At 50.2% G+C, this 24,395-nt stretch overlaps 1 protein-coding gene across 1 annotated transcript; it reads right to left on the bottom strand.

The window, feature by feature from the left end:
- Nucleotides 1-8,905: 8,905 nt before the first annotated feature.
- LOC125508155 (cellulose synthase-like protein D4) lies at nt 8,906-13,308 on the bottom strand. Its single transcript, XM_048672760.1, has 3 exons — nt 12,022-13,308; nt 11,096-11,924; nt 8,906-10,980 (listed from the first exon to the last, which is right to left on the bottom strand). The coding sequence occupies exons 1-3, from the start codon at nt 13,017-13,019 to the stop codon at nt 9,184-9,186; spliced, it is 3,624 nt and encodes a 1,207-aa protein (XP_048528717.1). The 5' UTR covers nt 13,020-13,308; the 3' UTR covers nt 8,906-9,183.
- Between the last annotated feature and the right edge of the window lie 11,087 nt (nt 13,309-24,395).

Genomic DNA, 24,395 nt, shown 5'->3' with positions numbered 1-24,395 from the left:
TCCAGAATTAATATTAGTTACATCAGGTTGTTAAGAACCAGGTGAACTTGTATGTGCCAATTTTCAGGAGTTAAGTTTACCCTCAGAGGTTGGTTTATATAAGCCGGAAAAACAGCTGTAAGCACTACAGGGCAATGCAAGGTATTTCTGAAAAGGGCACAACAGATTCATATAAAGTATATAGTGACGGCAGCTTATGCAAGTACTAAAGGCCATAAGCATACGCAAAGTCATAGCAAAACTCAAGGTATTTTTTACTCTATTACAAGACTCTCCGAGTCTGAATGATGCGGCATTGTTTTTCTACAACTACATAAGCAGGTGGCGCCTGATAATCTACTCTTGGGGTTGATTTGAAGCCTCCGGGTTATCCTTCTCCGCCTCTCCGCCGGCTGCTTTGTCCTAGAAGGATGATGAGGCCCAGTCAATGCCACTCAAAGCCTCAAACTCAGCTTCATCATCTATTAAACCGGTTGGGTCGACTTCAGGAGCAAAGGTGTGCTTACGGGTTGGAGGGATCAAGCTGACGTTGTCATAATGCGGCGTGGGGATTCTCTGATTCTCCTTGTCATAACCCAGCTAACACTTGGAGAGGTCAGTGTCGTTCCCAATAAGAGTAGCCACCGGACGTATATCTTTCACACAGGCGGTGAAATCTTTATCATTAAACACGGTGCCATCTTCCTTTAAACTTGGATACCCAAGAGCAATATTAGTAGGGTCTAGTTCTAGAAGCCACGCCTTGGCCCAGCTCAATGCGGCTATAGCTCCGGCTCTTGCAGATGCTTGTCTTAACTCTTGGATCCGCTGAGGTAGCACAGCAAGCCGCTTCAGCACATCTTGCAGGAGATAGGGAACATCATTTGATAAAGACACAACGGCCAGGGCACGTTGTGACCCGGTGTAGAGTAGTTCCACCAGAGTATAAACCGCCTTCAGCTTGATCACCATGTTCTGCTTGAGATTTGTGCTCCTGGGGCCTGGGTTATTAAGCATAAGGTGAGTCAGAGGAAACAACCGAAATGGTCATTCAAGGAGTTTTGCAGTGTTTAAGATTTGAGTAAGTCACTCACCAAAGATTGCGGAGACCATTCGAGATATCTGGCGCTTTAAGTCGGACAGTTCGGCCGTTGCTTCTGCCAGCGATGCCTCTGCTGTCTCGGCCTGGGTCACCAGTGCGGCCTTTTCATCAGCCCAAATTTTCTTCTCCGATTCAAAATTTTGCTTCAGCTTCTCTTGCTCAGAGACGCTGAATTCAAATTTGGAGTTATCCTTTTGAGTTTCAGTCTCCTGGGCTGCCACGCGGTTCTTCAGGTCAACAATTTCTGATTCAAATTGACTTATCATGACCTGCATTGCACCAGATAACACTCAAGATTATGGTAAATAGTGTTAAGTCCCAAGCACTTTGCAAGCAAAGGTATTTGGCACTTGGGGGCTAATGTATCCTGAAGAATTTTCAATTACTACTCCGGTTCATGGAAATTAAAGTCCCAAACACTTTGCAAGCAAATATGTTTAGCACTTGGGGGCTAATGTGTATCGCAAGTGTTACCGGGTTAAAAGTCTTTTTCCTAAGCCGGATAAGCAGTGCTAGGCAATTTTCAAAAGTCTACAGCATATTTACTTATAAGCAATAGACTTGGGGGCTGGTACAGTAAGTATGGTTAAAGAAAGCTAGCATAAGTCATACCTCAGATTTCTGCTGTATCTGCTTCACCATGTCAATTTCCAGGTCACGGCTGCTATGTACTTGATTGATATAGCCGGAGACGATCTCTCCGATACTCAAATGAGTATAGTCAGTGACGTCCAGCTTGGCCTTTCGGCGTTCTACCAACTCCTCTTTAGAGCACTTGGCAAGTATAGATGGCTGTGCCGGTTCAACAAACTGAGTTTTGAGGATCTCAACTTCTGGATCACTTGCTTTGGCGGGGCTAGGAGCCTCCGGGTTACCAGACTTGTTGAAGATTTGCTCCGTAGGCGGGTCAGAGGAAGATATAGGAGCGTCATGAGATGTTTGAGGCGGCGGCTCGTGAGCAGGGGCATCAGGAGCAGTTGTGCCCAGCTCTGGTTCAGTCACAACTGGCTCTTGGGGCGGCTTATTCTTTTTTGCCCTTTTGCTGGGCTTTACTTGCACACTGCAGAAAAAGTAGACAGGTTAAATACGAAAAGTATGAGTAAAATAAAGGCATAAGGTACAACAAGTTTATATTACCCGGGAGCAGTTTTGAAGGCTGGCATGTTGGACTGCATAGACTCACCGGAGGAAGGTGAAATATCCTGATAATTGGAGTCAGAAGAATTGAGAGGATAATGAATGAAACCCGCCAAAGGAAAAAGAAGGTGTGAATCAGAGGTAACCTCAGCCTGGCGTTTCCTGGTCACATCAAGTAAGCCGGAGGAGAGTTCCGCGTCTTTGCTGGTCCGGGTCTGCCTCCGGCTCTCATAAATCTGTCGCTTCAAAAGAAAGTCAGGATCTTGGTAAGCCAAAGGATGTGAAAATCTTACTTTCCGGGTTACTCTTCGAATTTTCTGACGCGGCTGAAGCTCGGAGTCGGAGGAGATTATAATTACCTCTTCCTCGACGGGTTGGCTGTTGCCCGTGTCTTCCTGAAAGAAGGTTAGTATCAGTAAGGTAGTGATAAAGGAGAAAGGGAAATTCAAAGGTTACCTCTTCCTCATTATCATCAGTATCATCAAGCTGAAACAGCTCAGAGGCTCTTGGCTTCCTCTTCCTTGAGGTGGTGGGCTTGGTGGTTTTCTTTTCGGCTCTCTTGGCCGCCCTGGCTTTCTTGGCTGCCTCATGATCATATTGGGTTTTTCAGAAGTTATCATTTTCCTGTAAAAGGTTATAACGGGTTATGCGTAAGAATACAGCCTAACATGATAAAAAAAGAGATAATAATAACCCGACGACTGGAAAACTTACTGCAGGGGCCGGGTTCTTCTGGCAAAAAGGTAGTAAGCCGAAGGCGTTACTATTCACTATGCCCTCCTTCAACAAGGACTGAGTTGTATCTTCCACTACGTCATCTGGTAAGTCGTCAGGGCTATGACGCTGAGGGTCATCTTTCTCGCCTGAATAATTACACATTAAGCCGGGGCGGCGGCTTAACGGAATTATTCTCCAAGCAACCCAGACTCAGACTAGGTCAATGCCATCTAAGTCATTCCCTAAAAGAGCTTTTATCTTCTTGATTTTGGGGGTGAGTGGCAGACGTTCAGTAGCTGTCAACTTATCCGGCAGCGGGTGAGTAGGTTCAAGGCGCAATGCACGGAAGCCGGGCAGCGGGTTTTCACCAGCCGGAGAAGTGTCCTGGCAGTAGAACCACGTTTGGTTCCAGTCCTTTGGATGACTCGGCAGTTCAGCATAAGGGAAAAGGCAGTCTCTTCGTCGCTGAATCGAGATGCCACCAAGTTCTAGACTGGGTCCGTTGGCGCGTTCATTCTGCCGGTTTAAATAGAACAACTCCCTGAACAAAAGTAGGCTGGGTTCTTCTCCAAGGTAGACCTCACAGAAAACTTGAAAGTTGCAGATATTTGACACCGAATTGGGCCCGATGTCTTGAGGTCTTAAGTCAAAGAAGTGCAAAACGTCTCTAGAGAATTTTGAACCAGGAGGAGCAAATCCCCGGCTCATGTGATCGGTGAAAATGATCACCTCCCCTTCCTTGGGTTGAGGTTTCTCTTCAGACGGGTCAGGAGCGCGATAAGACATGACATCCTTCTTGGGCAGATGGCCAGACTTTACAAACTCGGACAGTTTGCTCTCTGTAACAATGGATGGGACCCAGTTGCAGGTAATCGGAGGCTTAACAGCTTTGGGTGCCGCTGGGTAAATTGAAGCCTACAACAAGATAAAGGAAATTTTCCGGTTCATTATAACCCGGAGAATAAGCATTATTGGGTTATCTGAGATGGCAGCTTAAGAAGGGGCCTAATGACATACAGGTAACTATGTGATAATGATTAGCAGCTGCAGGTACTAAAGATGATTAAGGTTTTCTTAAGTCGCCATAAGCAAGCGGTGCTGACAACCGGTATTATTTTAAACCGATCACATGAATTATTATGGCTAAAGCAGAGTCAACAGATGCAGTTTTTTGGTTAAGTGTGGAACAAACAGGTTTCACAAGTTGCAATCATTATTTTGGATCAAACAAGGTTCTGAGAAAGAAAATATTTCTAGACCTAAAAACAGTACAGAGAAGTTCATATACTCGCGGAGGGTTTCCAAAACAAGGGAAATGAGATCTGTTCTTATACAGGATAAGCATGAATATTTTCCGCAGCAGTTCTATGTTGTTTCTATAATCTAAACAAAGGCATTGGAGGTGAAATTAATGGAGGTCTGCGTCGGGCGGTGATGAACACCGACGAACTCAAGACGATTTCAAGACAGATCTGAGAAAGGGGAAAAGAGGAACTCACAGATGCGGAAGAGCTGCGGAGGATCGCCGTCGTTTTCTGGTCGGAATCAGGGTGATGCAGCAGCCTGAGTCGGTGAAGACGAGGAGTTCGATGGCGGCGGCGGCGGAGCTTGAGCAGCAAAGGAAGAAGTGTGAGGAGGAAGACGACTGAAGGAAATGGAGAAGGCCTAGGTCGCATCTATTTATAAGGAGGGGCCGACCAAGACGGTGCAAGAAACGAGGAAGCCAAAGCATCATTATCCAGCGGCCCCGGCGCCTCGATTCTCGGGATGGTTAGTAAAGGCAAAGATTCGTTGGAGGATATGACAGATTAAAATATGAATTTTATTGAAGATGACGTCACAGAAATTTGACCCGGATCTGGATGATGACGTCACGGCGGGTTAGAATTTCCGCGCAAAATAGAAGACTAAGGGCTAGTTTATAAGGTTTTTAAAGATTGACATGAACCGGTTCAAATCAATCTGGGGCCTAATGTTGGGGATATAATTATTTACGTAAGCTGCCCAGGAGGGGCCGGGTTACGCAAAGAGAAGCCCATCTGAAGCCCAAGACCAAGATGTGAGGATGGCGGTTCAGTAAAGGGTCTAAAGGCCCACAGACGATTTAGGGCCCATGGTGATAAACCGCCATGAGGGCGCGACTTGTATTGTAAGGTAGAAATAACTAGTCACCGAGCCGGACACTGTTTATGAGTCGGCCGGGACTCTGTAAGCCGTAGGGCGTCGACCCGTGTATATAAGGGGATGACCCGCTGGCGGCTTAGGGACAGAAGAAACAAGAGATCGAGAACCGGGCATAGCGTATCTCGCTCCCTGGTCATCGAAACCTCAAGCAATTCCAACCCAACTATACGTAGGCCTTCCTTCACCGTAAGGGGCTGAACTAGTATAAACCTCGCGTGTCCTTTGTCCCGATTAACCCCTTTAAGCTTCCTAGTTGCGATGGCTCCACGATAAAGTCCTTGCAAGAGGACATTTGCCGTGACAATTCCACGACACTATGGTTAGATTTACCTTAATACTTTTGTTGTAGTTGTGGATGCTTGCAATAGAGGTTAATCATAAGTGGGATGCTTGTCCAAGTAAGGGCAGTACCCAAGCACCGGTCCACGCATATACCAAATTATCAAAGTACCGAACGCGAATCATATGAGCGTGATGAAAACTAGCTTGACGATATTCCCATGTGTCCTCGGGAGCGCTTTTCTCTATATAAGAGTTTGTCCAGGCTTGTCCTTTGCTACAAAAATGATTGGGCCACCTTGCTGCACTTTATTTACTTTTGTTACTTGTTGCTCGTTACAAATTATCCTATCACAAAACTATTTGTTACCACTTATTTCAGTACTTGCAGAGAATACCTTGCTGGAAACCGCTTATCATTTCCTTCTGCTCCTCGTTGGGTTCGACACTCTTACTTATCGAAATGACTATGATAGATCTCCTATACTTGTGGGTCATCAAGAGCCCAACGGAGGAAAAACTTCATCCACTCGTTGAGAGTGGACAACAGAGAGGTCTCCGATCATGCAGAGAAAGAAAAGGCCATGTATGAGCACTTTGCCACTGGGATTGGTCAGCGGGAACGCAGGGAGAAATCACTCAACTGGGACGCTCTCAATATCCCAGTGATTGATGATCATGGCCTTTTGTCACCCTTCTACATAGCTGAAGTTTGGGCTACGATCGTCGCCTCCCCCTCTGAAAAAGCGCTGGGCCGAGATGGTTTCACAGGACAAATCTACAAATCCTGCTGGCCAATCATCCAAGAGGAGATCATGGCTGTGTTTCATAAATTCTATCAGCTTGCAGGGCAGAATTTCTGTGAGATCAACAAGGCGCTCATCACCCTTCTACCTAAGAAAGATGGTGCGAGCGAGCCGGGTCATTACAAACCGATCAGCCTAATTCACTCTGTGGCGAAATCATCTCCAAGGTCCTCTCGACCAGACTGGCTGCTGCTCTGAACAACATCATCTCTCTAGCGCAGAATGCATTTCAGAAGGGTAAATGCATTCACGATAGCTATCTATACGTGCAAAGTTGTGTCAAAATGTTGCATCGTCAGAAGAAAAGTGCCTTGTTTTTCAAGCTGGACACTGCCAAAGCATTCGACTCCGTCTCCTGGGAATATATGCTCGATCTCATGCAGCATATGGGCTTTCCTTCGAAATGGAGGGATTGGATGGCATTGTTATTTTACTCTGCTTCTTCGTCATGCCTATTGAATGGAATCTTTGGGCCCTCCTTCGAGCATGGCAAAGGGTTGAGACAAGGCGACTCCCTCCCCCCCTTGCTCTTCACCATGGCGATTGACCTGCTTCATCGCCTGTTGGAGGTTGCTAGTGCTCGTGGTGTGCTTGCCCCCCTACCAGGGTGCGGAATGAGCTTGAGGATTAGTCTTTATGCTGATGATGCAGTTATCTTTGCAAATCCAGTCAAGGAGGAGGTGGACAACTTGCTCAACTTACTCATCTCCTTCGGGCAAGCAACATGATTGAAGCTAAATCAAGACAAATCAACGGTCGTCCCAATAAATTGCGAGAATGTGCCATTGTCGGATGTGTTGTAGGAGTTCAAGGGGTAGACGACTGCTTTTCCGACAACGTATCTGGGTCTGCCCATCTCCCCAAGAAGACTGTGTTTAGTTCAATTCCAACTCATCATTGATCATATCCGAGCTCGCCTTGCTGGATGGAAGGGCAAATTGATGAATCTGGTAGGCGCGCATGTATGGGCGCTGGTGCATGCAGTTCTCTCTGCGCTACCCACCTTCGCCCTCACGGTGCTCCGGGTGTCGAAGATGATTCTAAAAGAGATCAATAAGACATGTCGCCATTTCCTTTGGGCACAGGAGGACTCGCTGGCCGGTGGTAAATGCAAATTGGCATGGAATTCAGTCTGTCCGCCGATAGACAAGGGGGGCTGGTCATCCCAGACTTGTAGCGCTTCAGCACTGCTCTTAGTCTCCACTGGTTTTGGCTGTCCTGGCAGCTGCCGCAGCTGCCGCAACGGCCGTGGATGGCATTCCCTCTCTCTACTAATCCTAGAGATCAAGAGTTGTTTGCCGAGGCCATCGAGATCACCATCGGCAACGGTCAGTCAACGAGTTTTTGGAAGTGCTCCTGGCTTGGACCGGCCCCCCTCTGCTCTGTTTTCCCGACCCTCTTCAACCACACCAGAAGAAAGAACAGAATGGTGGTATCGGTCCTAGTTAATGACGAATGGATTTGAGACATACAACACGACAACACCTTCGAGATCGCCAACGACTTTCTGCAGCTTCGGCAAAAAATTCAGACTTCGGATGTTGTGATTTCAGCTCAAACTCCGGATCAAATCAGATGGATGGCCGGAGGCAGCAACTCCTATACTGCCCGCTCTGCATAGCACTACCAATTCAACCAAGCCCCGCTTGCAGTTGGGTTCAAATCAATCATCTGGAAAGCTTGGGCTCCTGGTAATGTAATTTTTTTTGCTTGGTTGCTGCACCGCAACAGACCGTGGGCTTTCACCCTAAAGATCATGTTAAAACAAGCTCCAAACAACGCCTTGAACAAGGTAACGATGAAGAGAACGTCGTCATTGTCTGATATGACCAACTAGGGCCAGGCCTAGGGTTTCTCCTCGGAGCTCGAGACCAGATACTTCAAAAGCACCATCAAATCAAGTACGCATGTGTTGTCACCTCCACTTTTCGTGAACCAAGCATATGCACGGTCATAACATGAGATTCCATGCAAGTTGACGACCATGCTCGCAAAAGCAGGCAAAATCGAGTTGCGACAAGAGTTGTACGCCATTCACGGGGAGAAAGGTCACCGATACGACCAAAATCCCACATTCAGGACACTCTGGCAGTCTCGCACCATCCTCCTAGGTCCTAGGTGGCGGATCCGGCTTGCCTGCTCCCTTTTCATGCTCCTATCCGTGCTCCCACTTCATCCTACGGTTGTCTTTTTTCTTCTTTTTTTTCGAATCTAATCATCTCCTTCCCCCTCCCCCCTGATTTTAAGGGGGTGGGACCGGGTCTTATTTTGTTCCAATTAAATCAAGCCACGTACGTGGGAGCACAGATGGGCACACGCCGGGGGAGCAGGCAAGTCTCGTCCCTAGGTGGCAGCTCTGTATTAGACAACAACATCACAGCATGGCAGACTGGTCAACATAGTAAATTGTTCGTGTGAAAGTTGCTTCAAGCATTAATAAAAGATAAATATTCAAGCAATTTGGTTTTGTGACACCTTCTGAGTTTTTTATACACCGCAGTGTGCCAAATTCAGGCAAGACATTGTTTGTATACACCGCAGGGTGTCAAATTCATAAGTGAACAAAGTTGCTCACATCCGCTCTGCGTGAATATGGTCATATCCTGATTGGCTTGGCCAAAGTTGTTCACAATGGCTCTGAATCACTCTGAGAATTCACAAGTGACCAAAGTTGTTCACAATGGCTCTGAATCACCGGAAATGTGACAAGAGTATTATGGTTCAACAATACCTGAACTCCAAGTATTTCTAGCTCACTGACCCAGATGAATAACAATGTCATGACACTGACAGTACACCCCCAATCACAGTATACAGTTACAATAGTTAGAACAACATGTCTTAATATCTTGATAAATCAGCAGTTGAGCTCAGCTGCCTAGGAATCCACCATCAAACAGCTACTAACAATAACTGAACTCCATGAAGCAAGTGCTCCTTCATGCGAGCTTCTTCAGATGAACTTGGTAACTGCCACCACTACGGGAAGCTGAAGCCGCCGATGCCCGGCCTGGCACCGGCAGGCGGGCTGATGTAGACCCAGAGCAGCGACACGATCATGCAGATGAGGCCGGACCAGACGAAGACGATGGTGGGCACGCGGCCGCGGCGCCCCAGGAGCCCCTTGGCGAAGGGGTAGAGGTGGCACAGCACCCAGAAGCTGAAGAAGGCGCCGCCCAGCAGCTTGCTCCACTGCGGGAACTCGCTGTACAGCGTCCTCGCCGTCCCCACCGCCAGCGCCACCGCGTTCAGCATCATGATGGTCACGGGGGGCACCATCAGGAAGCTCCACCGCACCTCGTACAGCTCCGCGAACGTGTCCTCCTCGCCGTCGTCCGCGCCGCCGGGCTTGGACGTGAGCGTGAAGGAGATGTCCACGCCGGCGATCACCTTGAGGAGGCCCTGCAGCACTGCCGCCGGGTGCGCGCTGGTGCCCCCGATCACCCAGAACTGCTCGTTGCGCCACCACTCGTGCAGCGTGATCCCGGACCACTTGATCTCCAGCAGCGCCAGCAGGCACAGCGTGATGGTGATGATGAGCAGGAAGACGAGGAACGTGGCGCTCAGGTGCTGCACGATGAACTTGCCGGTGAAGAGGGAGACGGCGGGGAGCACGCAGTAGACGATGAGGAACATGGAGGTGAACGGGTACATGCCCACGTTGAAGTAGGCCACGCGCTGCAGCAGCTTCATCCGCCGGGTGGCGAACAATGCGTTGTTGCGGGAGAAGAAGATCTCCACGGACCCCGTCGCCCACCGGAGCACCTGGTGGAGCCGGTCGGTGAGGTTGATGGGCGCGGTGCCTCGGAACGCGTCGCGGCGGGTCACGCAGTACACCGACCGCCAGCCGCGGTTGTGCATCCGGTACCCGGTCACCACGTCCTCCGTCACCGACCCGTAGATCCACCCGATGCGCCGCCCCCACTCTGTCTTCTCCTCGTAGAAGCACGAGATCACGCTGATGGCCTCGCCGACGGTGGCCGCGTCGAGCGGCTCGCGGGGCACGGCGAGAGCACCGGCTGGACGGCCCTGGTGCACCCCCGGCATGTCCTGCAGGAGCCTCCCCTGGTACTCTGCCACGGGGATCGACGACACGAACGTGGCCGAGCTGCCGAACCGCTTCGGCATCAGCGCCGATGACTCGATGTCGCCGAGCTGGTTGTGGTCGTCGTCCTCGATCGGCGGCAGCATAGACTCGTGCTCGCTCTCCCTGTCCGTCTTCTTCCCCATGGTGGGCTTCCTCAGGAACAGCTTGATCTTCTTCCTCCCGAGCCAGCCGTGGTGCTCGGTGGCGCGCGGCGGGCTGAACCCATACAGAGCGGTGCGGCGGAAGATGCAGCCCGTGCCGACGTACATGGGGCCCTGCAGCCCGTCCATGGCGCGCATGGCGACGTCGAAGAAGACGAGGTTGTGGTTGGCGTACCGGTCGTTGGGGTCGATGCCCTCGAACCGCTGCGGGAACTGCACGTAGCAGACGCGGTCGCCGCCGCGGTCGAGCATGTAGCACATCCCTTCGCGGAGCGCCGCCGAGTTGTGCACGTAGTGGTCGCAGTCCAGGTTGAGGATGAAGGGCCCGTTCGACATGATGGCGCTCGTCCTGACCAGCGCGTTCATGGCGCCGGCCTTCTTGTTGTGGTCGTACCCGGGCCTCTTCTCGCGCGAAACGTACACCAGCATCGGCAGCCGGATGTCCACGCCCGTCGTGTCGATCAGCGCACCGGACTCTGCCGGCTCACCGCCAAGGACTGGCTCCGACGTCGGTGGCGCAAGCATTGCCTGCGCGTTCATCAATTAATTGGAGAAGATACATGAGCATTTCGAATCGATTGAACAAGCATTTTGAAAGGATTTGTGTCAGCTGCAACAAGTATGGATTTGATCGATAAATCACCTGAATGATGCCAGCGTGGTCGCCGCGCGCGTGATCCGTCGCACCGGTGAGCCAAGTGCCGGGCCACTGGGAGCCGTCAGACATCCATGTCGCCTTCACTGCCCCAGTCTCTGCCAACGGAGCTGCTCCCAGCGCACCACCGGCAGCCACGGCCTCCTCTTGCAGGCGCCTTCTTGCTCGCAGCTCCTCGCCGGCATTGTACGCGTCGGAGCGCCGGCGGATGGCCTCCGTCAGCGAGTTGACCCGCACCTTGAACTCGTCGTACTCCCGCTTCACCTTCCTCCTCTCGCGGACGAAGTCCAGCCGCACCTTGTTCTTGAGGAAATCCCGCTTCTGGCCGAAGTATGACTCCGGGCAGCGCGGCTCGACGCCGTGCTTCCGGCAGAACGGCACCCACGTGCGCGCGAAGCTGGCGGTCTCGGCGAGCGCTTCGAAGGTGAGGAGCGCGCCGCCGTCGTCGGAGAGGTAGCAGGCGAGCTTCTCGACCGGGTAGTCGGCGGCGAGGATGGAGAGGATGGTGTTTGCGGTGACAAGCGGCGGCTCCTTCTCCGGGTCAGCGGTGGAGACGAAAACGTCGATGCCGGGGAGGTCGGAGCGGCCCTTGGGGTTGCGGGCGGTGGGCAACTCGAAGCGGTCGGCGAGGACGTCGAGGTCGCAGGAGCGGTTGACGGGGCAGAGCTTGGGGAGGCTGTCGAGCAGCCATGAGAAGGCGAACCACACCTCGCACGTCACCGACAGCGCCCACAGCCACATGGCGTCCGGATTGGGGTGCCGGATGCGCCACGCCAGGAAGAACCCCAGCGCCACCAGCCGGATCGCGATCAGCATCCTGCACAGAGCAGAGGAAGAAGCGACAAGTTAAGCAGCTGCAAGCGTGCGAGTGCGAGGGAGCCAAAATCAATTGTTTTTACAGGAAGAATTGGTACCTGTATGGGCTGAGGATGGCCTGAGAGACGCTGGTCTTCCTCGTCAGTGGCCGGCGGCAGCGGGCACCGAAGTTGGGCGGCTCCTCGATGCCGACGAATCCGGTGGTGGCTCCAGCGGTGCTGCCGCCGCCGTGCTCGTTCTTGGGCCATAGGGCGTTGCCGTACCCGTAGGTGCCCTTGGTCTCGAAGAGCCACCGGGCGTGGTCGAAGTCGGCCGGCTTGCCGCCGCCGTTGCCGTTGCAGCTGGGCATGGGCATCTTGATGGAGTGAACCATGGAGAAGCGCTTGGACACGGATGTCATGGGCATCTGGTCCCTCTCCTCCGACGAGGAGATGGCGTCGTCGTCGTCCTCGTCGACGGAGTCGTCGGTGTCGCTGCCCGCGGAGTACGCCTCCTTGCAGCCCGGGCAGTTGCCGGTGGCCGCGACGCAGTCCATGTAGCACTCCTCGCAGATCATGAAGCCGCAGTCACAGGGCGGGTGGCCGCCGCGGCCGGCGTTGAGGAACGCCGGCATGTCGCAGCCGCGCATCTTGCAGGACATGTTGACGGAGGCGGCCGGCCGGGCGCCGTCGGCGGAGTTGCTGAGCACGTGGGCGCGCGTGGCGCAGTTGAGGCCGCCGGTGAAGATGGTGCCGGAGACGTAGCTCCTCTGCGGCAGCACCTCCCCCTCCTCCTCGGCCGCGGGCGCGTCCGTGGACGCGGACGCCGTGTTCCTGTCCGGCGTGGGCGGGATGTGCACGGTGTAGTGCACGAACTCGGCGCTCGCGTCGGCGCCGTCCCTCGACGCGTACCGGCTCCCCCCGCTCCGGCGCACCGGCGAGACCTGCAGCGTGGCGGTGGAGGAGCCGATGGAGTGCCTGGGCACGGGGCTGGTGAGCCCGGACCCCCTCCTCACGACCCCATCCCCGGGGCTCCCGCCGCCAGCACCATTCCCTCTCTTCGGCGACACGGTCACCGTCACCGGCGAGCTCGCCGGCAACGACAGCCGCCGCGACATCCCTCCACCGAATCACCTCCGCCTCCTCCAAATCAGCTCAAAATGCCAAACGATCAAAGAAGCAGGAAGCCCAGCTCAAGAACCAGCAGCAAGCAGGGCGCTGAGCAGCTCAAGCCGATTCCTCGCGCTCAAAGAAAGGGGAAAGAAGGGTGGTCGAAATTATAGCGAGATCTCAGAATCTGAAGGTGGGGCGGTGGAGAGGAAGGATTGAGCAATCGATTGGGGCCTCGGGGACCGGGAGGAGGATCTGAGCGATGGCAGAGGTGGTCGCCGGCGGGGCGTTATTTATTCCCCTCGATTCCGTCTCCGGTTTCGAAAACGGCGAGCCCAACGGTCGGGTCGGGGTGTGAGTCGGCTCTGACGTGCGAGCGCTTCGAGTGGGGCAACGGTCGGTGGGAGCCAGCCGTGGGATGCCGGATCGGACGGCTGAGGTTTGATTCGGCTGGGCGGGGCGAGAGCATGAGGAGGGGACGGAAAGGGAGGTAGCCGTTTGGCCGGGAGTGAACCACGTGGGCCATGGGAGAGGGACCTGCCACCGGCTTCCTGGGGTTGATCTCGTGATTGGGTTTTCCATTTCTTTCCTTCGACGGTGGTAAAGATTTTGGAATTTTTTTCTTTGTCTTATCCAGCTTAGTAACTTTTTTTATTACCTGAGATGAGATGGGATCCATTGGTGCAAGTTTCACTCTCGTTTTCTTCAATGTACCATCATTGATCTGCCGGGGTAGTACATGTCACATGTGCATGCTGCCCATAATTTACGATCGTTGTGTGTTAGAGGGTGCTTACACAGACTGAGACGAACTACAACCCCGCGCCCCAAACTGACCGAGCCGACGACACCACCCACTCAAAGCCCGGTCACAAAATCATGATACAGTTTGATCTCTTCAAATCGATCGCAGTCGTCTAAATTGATCGGCACCCCTCAAACCAAGCCTAAATTCAAAATGGGTATGTGGAGGCACGCACATACTCAGACACGTCTATCGTGTCGGATCGGTTCACCCTAACCAATCTTGACCTCGCATTTATCCCAATCCAGACGAACCCTAGACCGGAGTCAAAGCTCATTGTCCACTTCATTTCTCTTCGTCTCCTCCTCTCTCCATCTCGTTCCCTTACAATCCATGGTGGGCGGCAGCGGCAGCACAACGTCCGGTGATGGATCCGGCACCAACGACGATTGGGAGTCGCTGATGCAAAACATGGAGCCGGACCAGGTGGAGAAGCTCGCCCTCCACCTTGTGTTGTGCCAATCACGGCTGGACCAGAGTGCCATCGGAAGCTCTTACGCCGTGACATCTCCCGTTGTCTGACACTGTAGTACAGAGGATGGGATTTTTTGTCCAAAAGGACCCCCTGCCGAACGCTATTGACAAAAAAGACTACCTACGGATAAAATTGTCAAAAAAGACCCCCTCTCTAGTGGCGGCAAGCGTGGCAGGTGACACGTGTCACCTGCCGCCACACCACGAGGCGGCGGGCCCTGCCGCCACCGCAGGAGGCGGCCGCGCGGTGCACAACGGGTTCTTGCACAGTGCAGTAGCTGGGACGGAACGGGCCAGGAACGGTGGGCCCGACCGCCACTAGGTGAGGCGGCGAGCTCTGCCGCTGTCGCTCCCCGTCCGACAGCCTCAGCTGCGCGCTGGCCGAGGCGTGGGCCAGGCCGCCATCGGAGGAGGCGGCATCTTTCTTCACGCCCGACGCATTTTCCTGTTGCAGATGGCGCTGATTCCCATGTGCAACAGCGACGCTGACGGCGGTGATTCCCACGAGCGGGAAAATGCACGCTGATGCTTCTTTCGCCCAAGAATCAGTCCTGCTTTAGCTTCTTTTGCCTCAGCGGATAGGACCGCACTGTGAGAATCGCTCTGGCTATTGCTTGAGCGGATGCGACGGCATCAGTCACTCGCTGCGGGAATCCAATACTGCGGGAAGCTGTTGTGCCGACACTACAGGGATCCTAAAATTTACCGCTTAATTTTCTCGCCATTATTTATCGTCTGGGCTTATAAAAGGAGACACCGAGGCTCTCATCCAGCCATCCTTGAAATCGCCACTGCGCAAAGTGTGTAACACATTTTTTCAGTCGGTATGAGTTTGCCTTGCTCGGATCAAAGCATTAGGCCGAGGAAAATGAAGAATGCAAGTTTGCCTCCGGGGGTGGCAGTCCTGCGGTGTTGGTGTGGCGATCTTTGCAAGGTGAAGGAGGTTACGGATTTTTCAGATTGGTTGGGCATAAAGTTTTTCATGTGCGCCAATTATGAGGAAGATCCACCCATAGCTATTTCAGAGTACGACAAGCCTCCGGTATGCTTTAACCATCACAAATAGATATTGTTGGTATTTTGATAGATTCTTTAATAACATTCTGGTTTTTCGTTGTAGTCTCCTCCGCCTCTGTGCATGTACTATCGTTGGATTGACACGGAGATGCCGGCTTGGGCAGTGACCGAGATTCGTGAAAGAAGTCGCCGTGCGTGGAATAGTTTCTATGCGGAAGAGCGACGCGAGAAGGCGGAAGCTGAGGAGAAAGCAGAGCAAGAGAGAGAGTTAAAAGAATACTATGCGGAGCAACACCGGTTTTTTCAGGATTTAGGAAAGAAAAACAGGGAAGAGGCTCGTCGCATGGAGGAGCAGGAACGACAGCGAAAGGAGGCTCGTGAGGCGGAGAGGCAGAGAAAGAAAGAAAGGGCTCGTCAGGCCAAGGCAGCAGAAGAAGGTGGCGATGGAAAAGGAAAATATCCACGTTGGACTCAATAGATTCCTGTGGTAGTATTTTAAATTTCGCAATCATTTGTATCTTTATTTCTGCAGTTTAATGTAGCTTCATTTCAGTAGTTAAATGTAGCTTTATTGAAATTCTACGATGTATCTTATTTTCAGTTGTACCTTGTCGTGTTGTATCTTATTTTCAGTTGTACCTTGTCGTGATGGAAAAAATATATAGTTTTAGAATAAAGTAGTGGCATTTTCTTTCCCTCCACTAATTATCGAACATCGTGCAACAACTATAAAATAAAATTAAGATAGAACATAATGCCTTACAATAAGAGAGTACAAACTAATAATGCAAGTACATCTGAATTAAACGGTACAATGGGTCGCGCACGTGCATAGATGAATCACCCTACTTTACGACGACCACCTGGCCTTTCCTTACGACCGGAAGGCGACAAGCGATTACGTGGCCGGGTCACACGAAGACCGCGGCCGTACTCCAATTTGGCTTCATGTGTCTGCGAGTCCTGTGTAGGTGGTGGAGTCGCGAATCCTTGTTGCGAACCTGAAGCGTAATTGTAGGCGTATGGTTGTGACTCCGCGGGGATAAAAGATGGGCCAATAACGTCCCCTCCGAAAAACTCTGTAACTAATGATGTAACCGGGTCGCCAAGATCATGTGATGTTCCCCGGAGGCCTGTGTTGACGCCATGATCATGTGATGCTCCCCGGAGGCCTGTGTTGACGCCGCATTGGGTGTTCTCATCGCCCCAATTAACATCAGGTGTGTCCTGCACATAGAAACATTTTAAACAAACTGTTAGAGGATAATATATGATATCATTGTAAATGCATTGAAATGTAAACATGACTACCTAAGCATATCCCTCTCCTATACTGTCTGGCCATTGTACGTGGTGCTGGTTTAAAGCTGGTACACGAGTCTCCTCGGGCATGGGGATCCCTCGCGTGGAGAGATACGGCTGAGATCCCTCACCTTGGGTGTATGCATCATATCCTGTGTACGCATATGGGTTAGGGGAAAGAAACTGCTCAGGCATCGAATCCAAGCCCGTGCCATGCCCCTGAGATGTCTGCCCCTGACGTAGCTGCATCGAAGAAGAGCGATGCAGTGGCAGAGATGAGTCATGTCGTGGCAATGTCGTTCTAGTACTCGGACCCTCCCCCCATTGCTCATGGCTCGTACGCGCCTCGCTCGGTCTGGACGACTGCGCCGCACTCAGTCTGGACGACTGCGCCGCACTCGGTCTGGCTGACCTCGCTACCGGCATGTATGCTCCAGTGACAACGTCGTCGCCTCTACCGCATCTGAACTTGAATTGTTGCAAAAGTTTCTGGAATGTCTTGCGATATGGGCCCTGGGCCGGCATGCTATCCGTAGCCATCTGCCCTACTTCGTTGACATTTTCAAGCTGAACAATATTTGGATGTTATTTAGTTCAAATGATTATGAAATGATGGACCTAAAAAAGTTACAAGTGATTACCATCTGGTCACGATAGTAAGCTGTATGCAGCTCAACATGTCTCCGCGCCTGCTCCTCTTGTGTGAGATGTGTTGGTATATTAGCTGGCTGACTGGCCAGGCTAGCACGTGTGTTCATGCAGTACCACTACTTGTACGCTTGATTTGTACTTCCATCGTACGGTCTACAAAATTAAATAATTACATAAACCGTTGTGATGAAAGCAAAGCATCTTCACGCATCGTATGATCATCGTAAAAAAATAATGTACATAAAATATACCTAAGTTGATGCACTATATCTGCTAGCGCTTTATTTTCCCACTTGTGTACCCATTCAATGTTCTCTTCCCTCCAATCGTATAAACTCCAACCCCTGCCCATATTGGTTAGCCTGCAAATTATGTAACAAAGTGTGAGTTTAGTAAATTAAAAATGACACTAACTATTTAGGGATGTCACATCTTACTTATGTGTTTCCTCGTCGATACGTCTGGGAAAAGGTGGTGGAATTTCTTGATAGAGACCGAACTGTCTCATTACACGCTCTGGGTTGTAAGGCTCAACACACCACAGAAACAATAAGTTGCAGCGAGTCAGCCAGAATGCACTATCGGTCAACATGCCTGGTGTGAAGTGTCGAGCATCAAAGACCATTTTTAGCTGGTCCTGAGTCCACGGGTTCCATGTGACTTCTGCCTCATCAAGTATCTCAAACTGCTGGTGGTACATAGGGTAACAATTTTTCGCAATATCTGGAGACCAACGTTTCCGTGCCTTTGTCCACCTGGTGGCCATAGTTGCGCAAGCACCCTCGCTAAAGTCGTATGGGTATATGGGTTGTACTATACAAGGTCGTCCTATAGGGAGGTATTCCCAGGACCACAACTGTAGAAACTCATAGGCGACACAAAGTAATAGAGCTTTTTGTGCGAAAGAGGTTTTTTGCGTGGCATCACACAATCCTCTGTATGTATGAGATAGCATGGCAGAACCGAAGCTGTATTTTGGCTGCTCGGGTAAAGGTTCATCTACCATATTCTCTGCAATGTAGATGAGACCAGGGACAACAACGTCCCCATGTGAATTTGTAAATAGATTCCCGAGGAGCCACAACAAATACGCAAACAGATGTCTTTTTCTCGTCTCCTCATTGGCGAAGCTAGAAAAATTAAGAAAGTTATCACGAAGCCAGACGAGTGGGATGCCCCGAGGGTTACCAGAACATTGTGATTCTGGCATTTCCATCCCAAGACGGGCTGCTATATCTAATGCCCAAGATGGAGACACTCGTGGAGAGACTACCGGCTCACCTCTAATTGGTAGAGCAGTGATCATAGAAACATCTTTTAGTGTAGGTGTAAGCTCCCCAAAACGAAAGTGAAAGGTGTGGGTTTCAGGTCTCCACCGGTCAACGAGGGATGTCAAAAGGGATGGGTCCGAACGTACTTGGTAGTTGCATGATGTGAGCCTAGCAAAACCTTGTAGTCCGTAAGCGTCAAGGTGAACAAGGAATTGATTGTGTATTGGCCATGTTTTCTTTATGGTTCGAAGTCTGAAAGGCCGATAATCATGCTTACTATTTGGTTTCAAAAATAGGTGGCAACGGTGGCCGGCGTCATGGGGCCCCTGCAAAAGCACTGGCACTTCACCCATAACCTGCACACAAACATACAAATATAAATTACGAGGAAGACAGAAATATAAATGCAAATCAAAATTAACTTAAAAAATACAAAGAGATACAATTTACATTAATTATCTAAAGTTAACATCAGGAGTACAATAATACAAAGAGAATCAATTTAAATTTAATATAAGTACACATAACGGGTAGAAATATAAATAGACATGGCGAGTACATATATATCAACATCATGCGTTGTTGTTGGCTCGATACGGGCAGTCTTTGCGTGAATGTCCAGGACACCTGCAAACGCGGCATCGCCTTAGTTCTCCCATCTGGCTATGGTCCATGTCATTGCGATGATGCCTAGACTGACGTCGTCCCTTTGTGGTTCTCATCAAGTCGGTGTTCGGAACCCATTTCGGCCCATCTGGCCACAACATTTTGTAGTTCATATCAATGCCCCAAGCCCAGAACTCACCGTTCCAAGTGTTGTACAGATTGTACATGTTGAAGTACGACGATATGTATTGCTCGACGCTGATTTTTTGAACAGCAGCCGCCCGGAGCACATGACTACAAGGGTAGCCCTCAAGCTTGGGCTTGTTACAAGTGCACTCACAGGAGGTTGAGCCAAGGGTGACAGCTTGCTTTTTTGATCCTCTGTGGTGACCCTTAACGTACTTGGCTCGCACATTGACCTCCCAGTTATTCCTAAGTGCGTCCACTTTCCTGCAGCCATGACTTTGGGACTTCTTTGCTTTCTCGTCCAGATGTCTTTGCATCTTTTCGGACCATGGCTTGTTCAATTCAACTTGTGCTTTGGCGACGGTGACCCTGTCTGCAAAGTATGACAGGGTCCGGTTCCAAGTTTCTTCAATTAGGGCTGTGATAGGCAGTGCTCGCACCCCTTTAAGAACACCATTGTACACCTTTGACATGTTGCTGGTCATTATTCCATACCGAGCCCCGGTGTCGTGAGCCTGCGCCCACTTCTCCAAATGAGGGCAATTCTCGGTGATCCACTGGCTCAAATTTATGGCCGTCCTACGACCCCTCTGGTCTTCTCTCTGCGGCAAGGCCGCGCGGTCGATCTCACCATTGATACCTGCCCATATCGCATTCATTTTGGCTTCAGTTTTTTGCATGCACATCCTCTTGAATAACTTGAACCAATCCTTGTTTTTGAATTTGGAGTAAAAGTTTGCTGCCAAATGCCTCATGCACCACCTTCCCTCTAGATCGGGCCAGCCCCACTCTTCTTACGATGCCTTAATTATTTCAAGAGCGCTTAATAATCCAGTGTTGCGATCAGAAATGATGCAAACACCTTTACGCTCTTTCACGACACCAATCTTCACGCAGCTCAGGAACCACAACCAGCTATCTTTGTTCTCGCTCTCGACCAATGCATATGCAATAGGAAGAAACTGATTATTTGCATCCGCTGCAATCGCCACCAATAGTGTGCCCTTGTACTTTCCAGTGAGAAAGGTACCATCAACAGATAATACCGGGCGGCAGTGCCTGAAGGCTTGTATAGTCTGGGCGAATGCCCAGAATAAGCGGTCCAGGATTAGCTCACCCGGGTTCATTGGGTTTGGACGTTCTCTCCGCCAAACTTGAGTCCCCCTATTAGCACTTGCTATTTGATGAAGCATTCTAGGGGCATAAGAATATGCCTCCTCATAGGTACCATATAAGTTCTTGAATATATTTTCCTTCACACGCCTAGCCTTGCTGTAGCTAACAGGGAATCCAATTAGATCCTCTGCATCTTTTTGCAGAGCCCTAACACTAATGTTGAGACTTCCCTGCACAATTGTTTCCATCGTCTGTGCCACAAATTTTGCTGTCACATTGCAGTGATCTGAAAGAGTCCCAGTTTGCTCACAGGTATGCTCCACTATTTTTGTGATATGCCATGACTGACATACCCCAGGCTTCAGTCTAGCGAGAACTCTTCCGCGGCAACCTTTCGCGGTGTGGATGCATATGACCTTCAACTCCTTTTTATCAGACTGCTTCACTCTATGCTGACGGTGGATGCCGATTGCATAGCTACCCATTGCCTGGTAAGCAGACTTCTTATCTGGGAAAACTTGCCCAACCTCCAGGCTTCCCGCTCCTAGGCCAGAAGCAGAGTGAAATTCGTTGGTGATGCTCATATCCTGTAAAAACCCAGGTTGCAGTGCCGCCGCGACTGCCCTTTGAGGAGGAATATCTTCTTCTCCGCTTGACTCCGAAGACGCAGAAGAATGATCATCATCATCTAGCGCCTCCGGTAATCCCTCCACGTGTTCGCTCATGTCAACTGCCGCCGACCAATATCCTGTGTCATACACAGGCTGGCCGCCCGTCGGTTCCGATGGGCCGATGCTAGGGGCTGATGTGATGGCCAACTCGACCTCACCACCCCTGCTACTGCATCCAGCAACATCAGTGACTGAAATGAACTCCACATACACCATCGGCTGACCATACATTGAGTTATTGGGATTGCTTGCAAACCTCATGTACGACCCCCACGACCGATCACCTGTGACGGGCCGCAAACCCCAACGGGCAACTGTCCCATCATTTCCTCCGTCAACGACGAAGGCCTCCATTGTCATTTTTTTTCCTGCATCACTGGGCCAAACACCGCTCGGATGCACCTTCTAACAGCTGCGTAACCCACGTTGACCATGTCTCTCACCACAACTGTAGTCGACTCGCACAAGGACACATCCACCCCGAATGGACCGTCGCGTAAGACGTTCCCATAGTACACTACTAAATTTTCCATAGTACCTAACCAACATACATGTTTACATTTCAAATAATTAGTAACTGAATATTTAGTAACGATGACAACATTTACATATCTTACGACTAAAATAATAACCGTATTTTCGTTATAATTATTCAGTTTGTTTTTAGAATCATTTGCTTAGACTTTAAGGGGTTGTTTGGTTAACGGGTATTTAAACATCTATTTTTCTCAAACTTGTCTACGAGCGTAACAAACTTAAACTCTGTTTGCTTTTCTCTAACTACCCCAAAAATATCCTAAAATAGTTCTCGTAACATGCAAAAACATAGCTTCTGGAGAAACGACTATTAGTAAAATATGGTTTTCTACATAATTTTCTTACAGCAGGTTATGGCAAAACTGAGGGTAAGTACTCGCTATCCAAACAACCACTAAACATAATATTACGATAATAACATTTTAATATCATATGAGTAAAATATCTAATTTCTTCCGGCATGATATAATGTTTTTCATATCATACGATAAAATTCATTTATTTACAAATAATAATATTTGCAGCGGCATGACAGTACATCAATATAAAAAATATTAACAAAATTACGGCGTCATTTTATACCTTAGGTTCAATATGGATGTGCTTGCAAATGCAATTAAGCGTCCAAATAGTTCGAATAAATATCCGTCACCAGTAATATATGAACGGAGTCAACCTATTATCACATGAACATCAATATTAAACACGGATTTTTCTTTCTGCTATCAAAAGTATGAAAATAGCACCTGCATGTATGTGGTCATCATCTCAAAAGGGATAGCGAAGATGATAACACAATTTCTTCAATCACGTCATCTCCTCCTTGTTTGCTACTAAGATGAATTATTTTACCTAATTACATATATCATTAAGTACATTACCACCTAATCTTAACATATAAAATTTAGATTATTGTGACATAACAAAGTAGACCTACGGTTTCCTAACCATAGACTTATTAATAAACATACCACATGAAATAGCATACCACATGTAATGAACATATAATTTTTTTTCTTAATTACCGTATTAAGAGCTTCTCGCATGTCAATACAAATGTACGCAACTAACATTGATACAACATCTTCAACCTACTCTTATCAAAAAAATAGTTTAAATGTTGTATCCGTCGTTTGAATTTTTTCCTAACCTCTAAGCACTAACATCACATAGCTAATGATGAGCTAAATGACTAACTAATTACCACCGTGCATCACAAAAAAATCTATGTATTGCAAAGCTCATACCTTGATCTCCCCCTTCGTACTTCACTTAGCACGGCAAATCCTACTCCAGAAACTCAAAATGACTTCTCCAAGTGCTGAAATAATGCCTAAAACAACATAGAGTACACACTTAGGAACTAATCAAACAGAACAAAAACATCATGCATGCAAACAAAACCAACAAAAATGGATAGATCTTACCTTAATCTATCTTTTCTTCAACTTCACCATATTCAAAAACCAACTCTAAATCAGCCAAAATCACGAGTGAAAATGGCTACCAAGTATTTCCTTCTGTGTATTCTTGTAGACTTAGACAGAGCAGAGAGGCAGTGAAGGCAATGAGAGATATTCGAGAGAGTGTATGCGCACCCGCGGTTGTGCGTATATAAAGAGGAGGAGCATTGTATTGTCGGCAGAACGAGGTACACTCACCCACCGCAGCCTCGGATTCTAGCATCGCGGTGTCTCATCACACACAGCAACTACACCGCTCTCGGGTGTCGGCAAGAAGCGGAAATCACGCAGGCAGGCTGCGGGAATCAGATTCCAATTTACAAAGCATCTGCGGAAATCACGCGCTGCAGCAGGCCGTCGAAATTAGCGCCGTTAGGTCGCTGTCATAGAAATCAGCGCCGTCAGGGGCTGTCGGGCCGCATGCGCGCTGCCGCCTCACCCGGTGGCGGCCGGGCCCGCGCCTCGCATTCCGTGAAGATGCTGCTGTCGGCCTGGGCGCGGCATGGGCAGCAGCGGCCGCCTCAGTCAGTGGCGGCGTGGCCCACCTGGCCTCGCCCGTTACGTCGCACTGTGCCGAATCCGTTGTGCACCGCGCGGTCGCCTCCTGCGGTGGCGGCAGGGCCCGCCGCCTCCTGGCGTGGCGGCAGGTGCCACGTGTCGCCTGCCGCGCCTGCCGCCACTAGTGTGGGGGTCCTTTTTGACAATTTTATCTGCAGATAGTCCTTTTTGACAATAGCGTTTGGCAGGGGGTCCTTTTGGACAAAAAATCCAGAGGACGGTGCTGGAGCGTCGTGTCCGCACAGCTCCGCACCCCTCTCTGCCTTCTCTACCTTCTTTGGACAAAGTCTCCGGACATCGCTGGGTCCTCGTGTCGGCGCTGGCATCAGCGAGGACGCGGATTCCCGAATCCGAGGCGCGAGCGACAGGCGATGGCTGCCGCCGGGCTTGCGGGCACGCCTGCGGATCCGAAGGACCAGCTCCTCGCGACAGTCCTCCGTTGCTCCCCCACATCTCCGTAGACCAACGTGCGGCGGCTCCCCTGCAAAAATGCCAAAGCCCTCTGGCTCGCCGTCGAATAGTTGGAGCGCGAGGATATGGCAGATGCGACAGCCAAAGCGACAGTCGCCCGACTGGCGAAGGCACATGAATAATGTTCCACCGTTCAAAATTTTGCGTTGATAATCGTTCTGATGGTTTACTAGTGATTAGTCTTCCAACCTACCTGGTGGCTACTGTAATGGACAACTGAAAAAAATTATTATTAATTAATATGTTAGGTGTTTAA

This window comes from Triticum urartu, chromosome 5 (genome assembly GCF_003073215.2).
Source record: "Triticum urartu cultivar G1812 chromosome 5, Tu2.1, whole genome shotgun sequence".
Classification (NCBI taxonomy): Eukaryota; Viridiplantae; Streptophyta; class Magnoliopsida; order Poales; family Poaceae; genus Triticum; species Triticum urartu.
The sequence above is the reverse complement of the archived record's forward strand: the minus strand, read 5'-3'. Positions and strand labels throughout refer to the sequence as shown.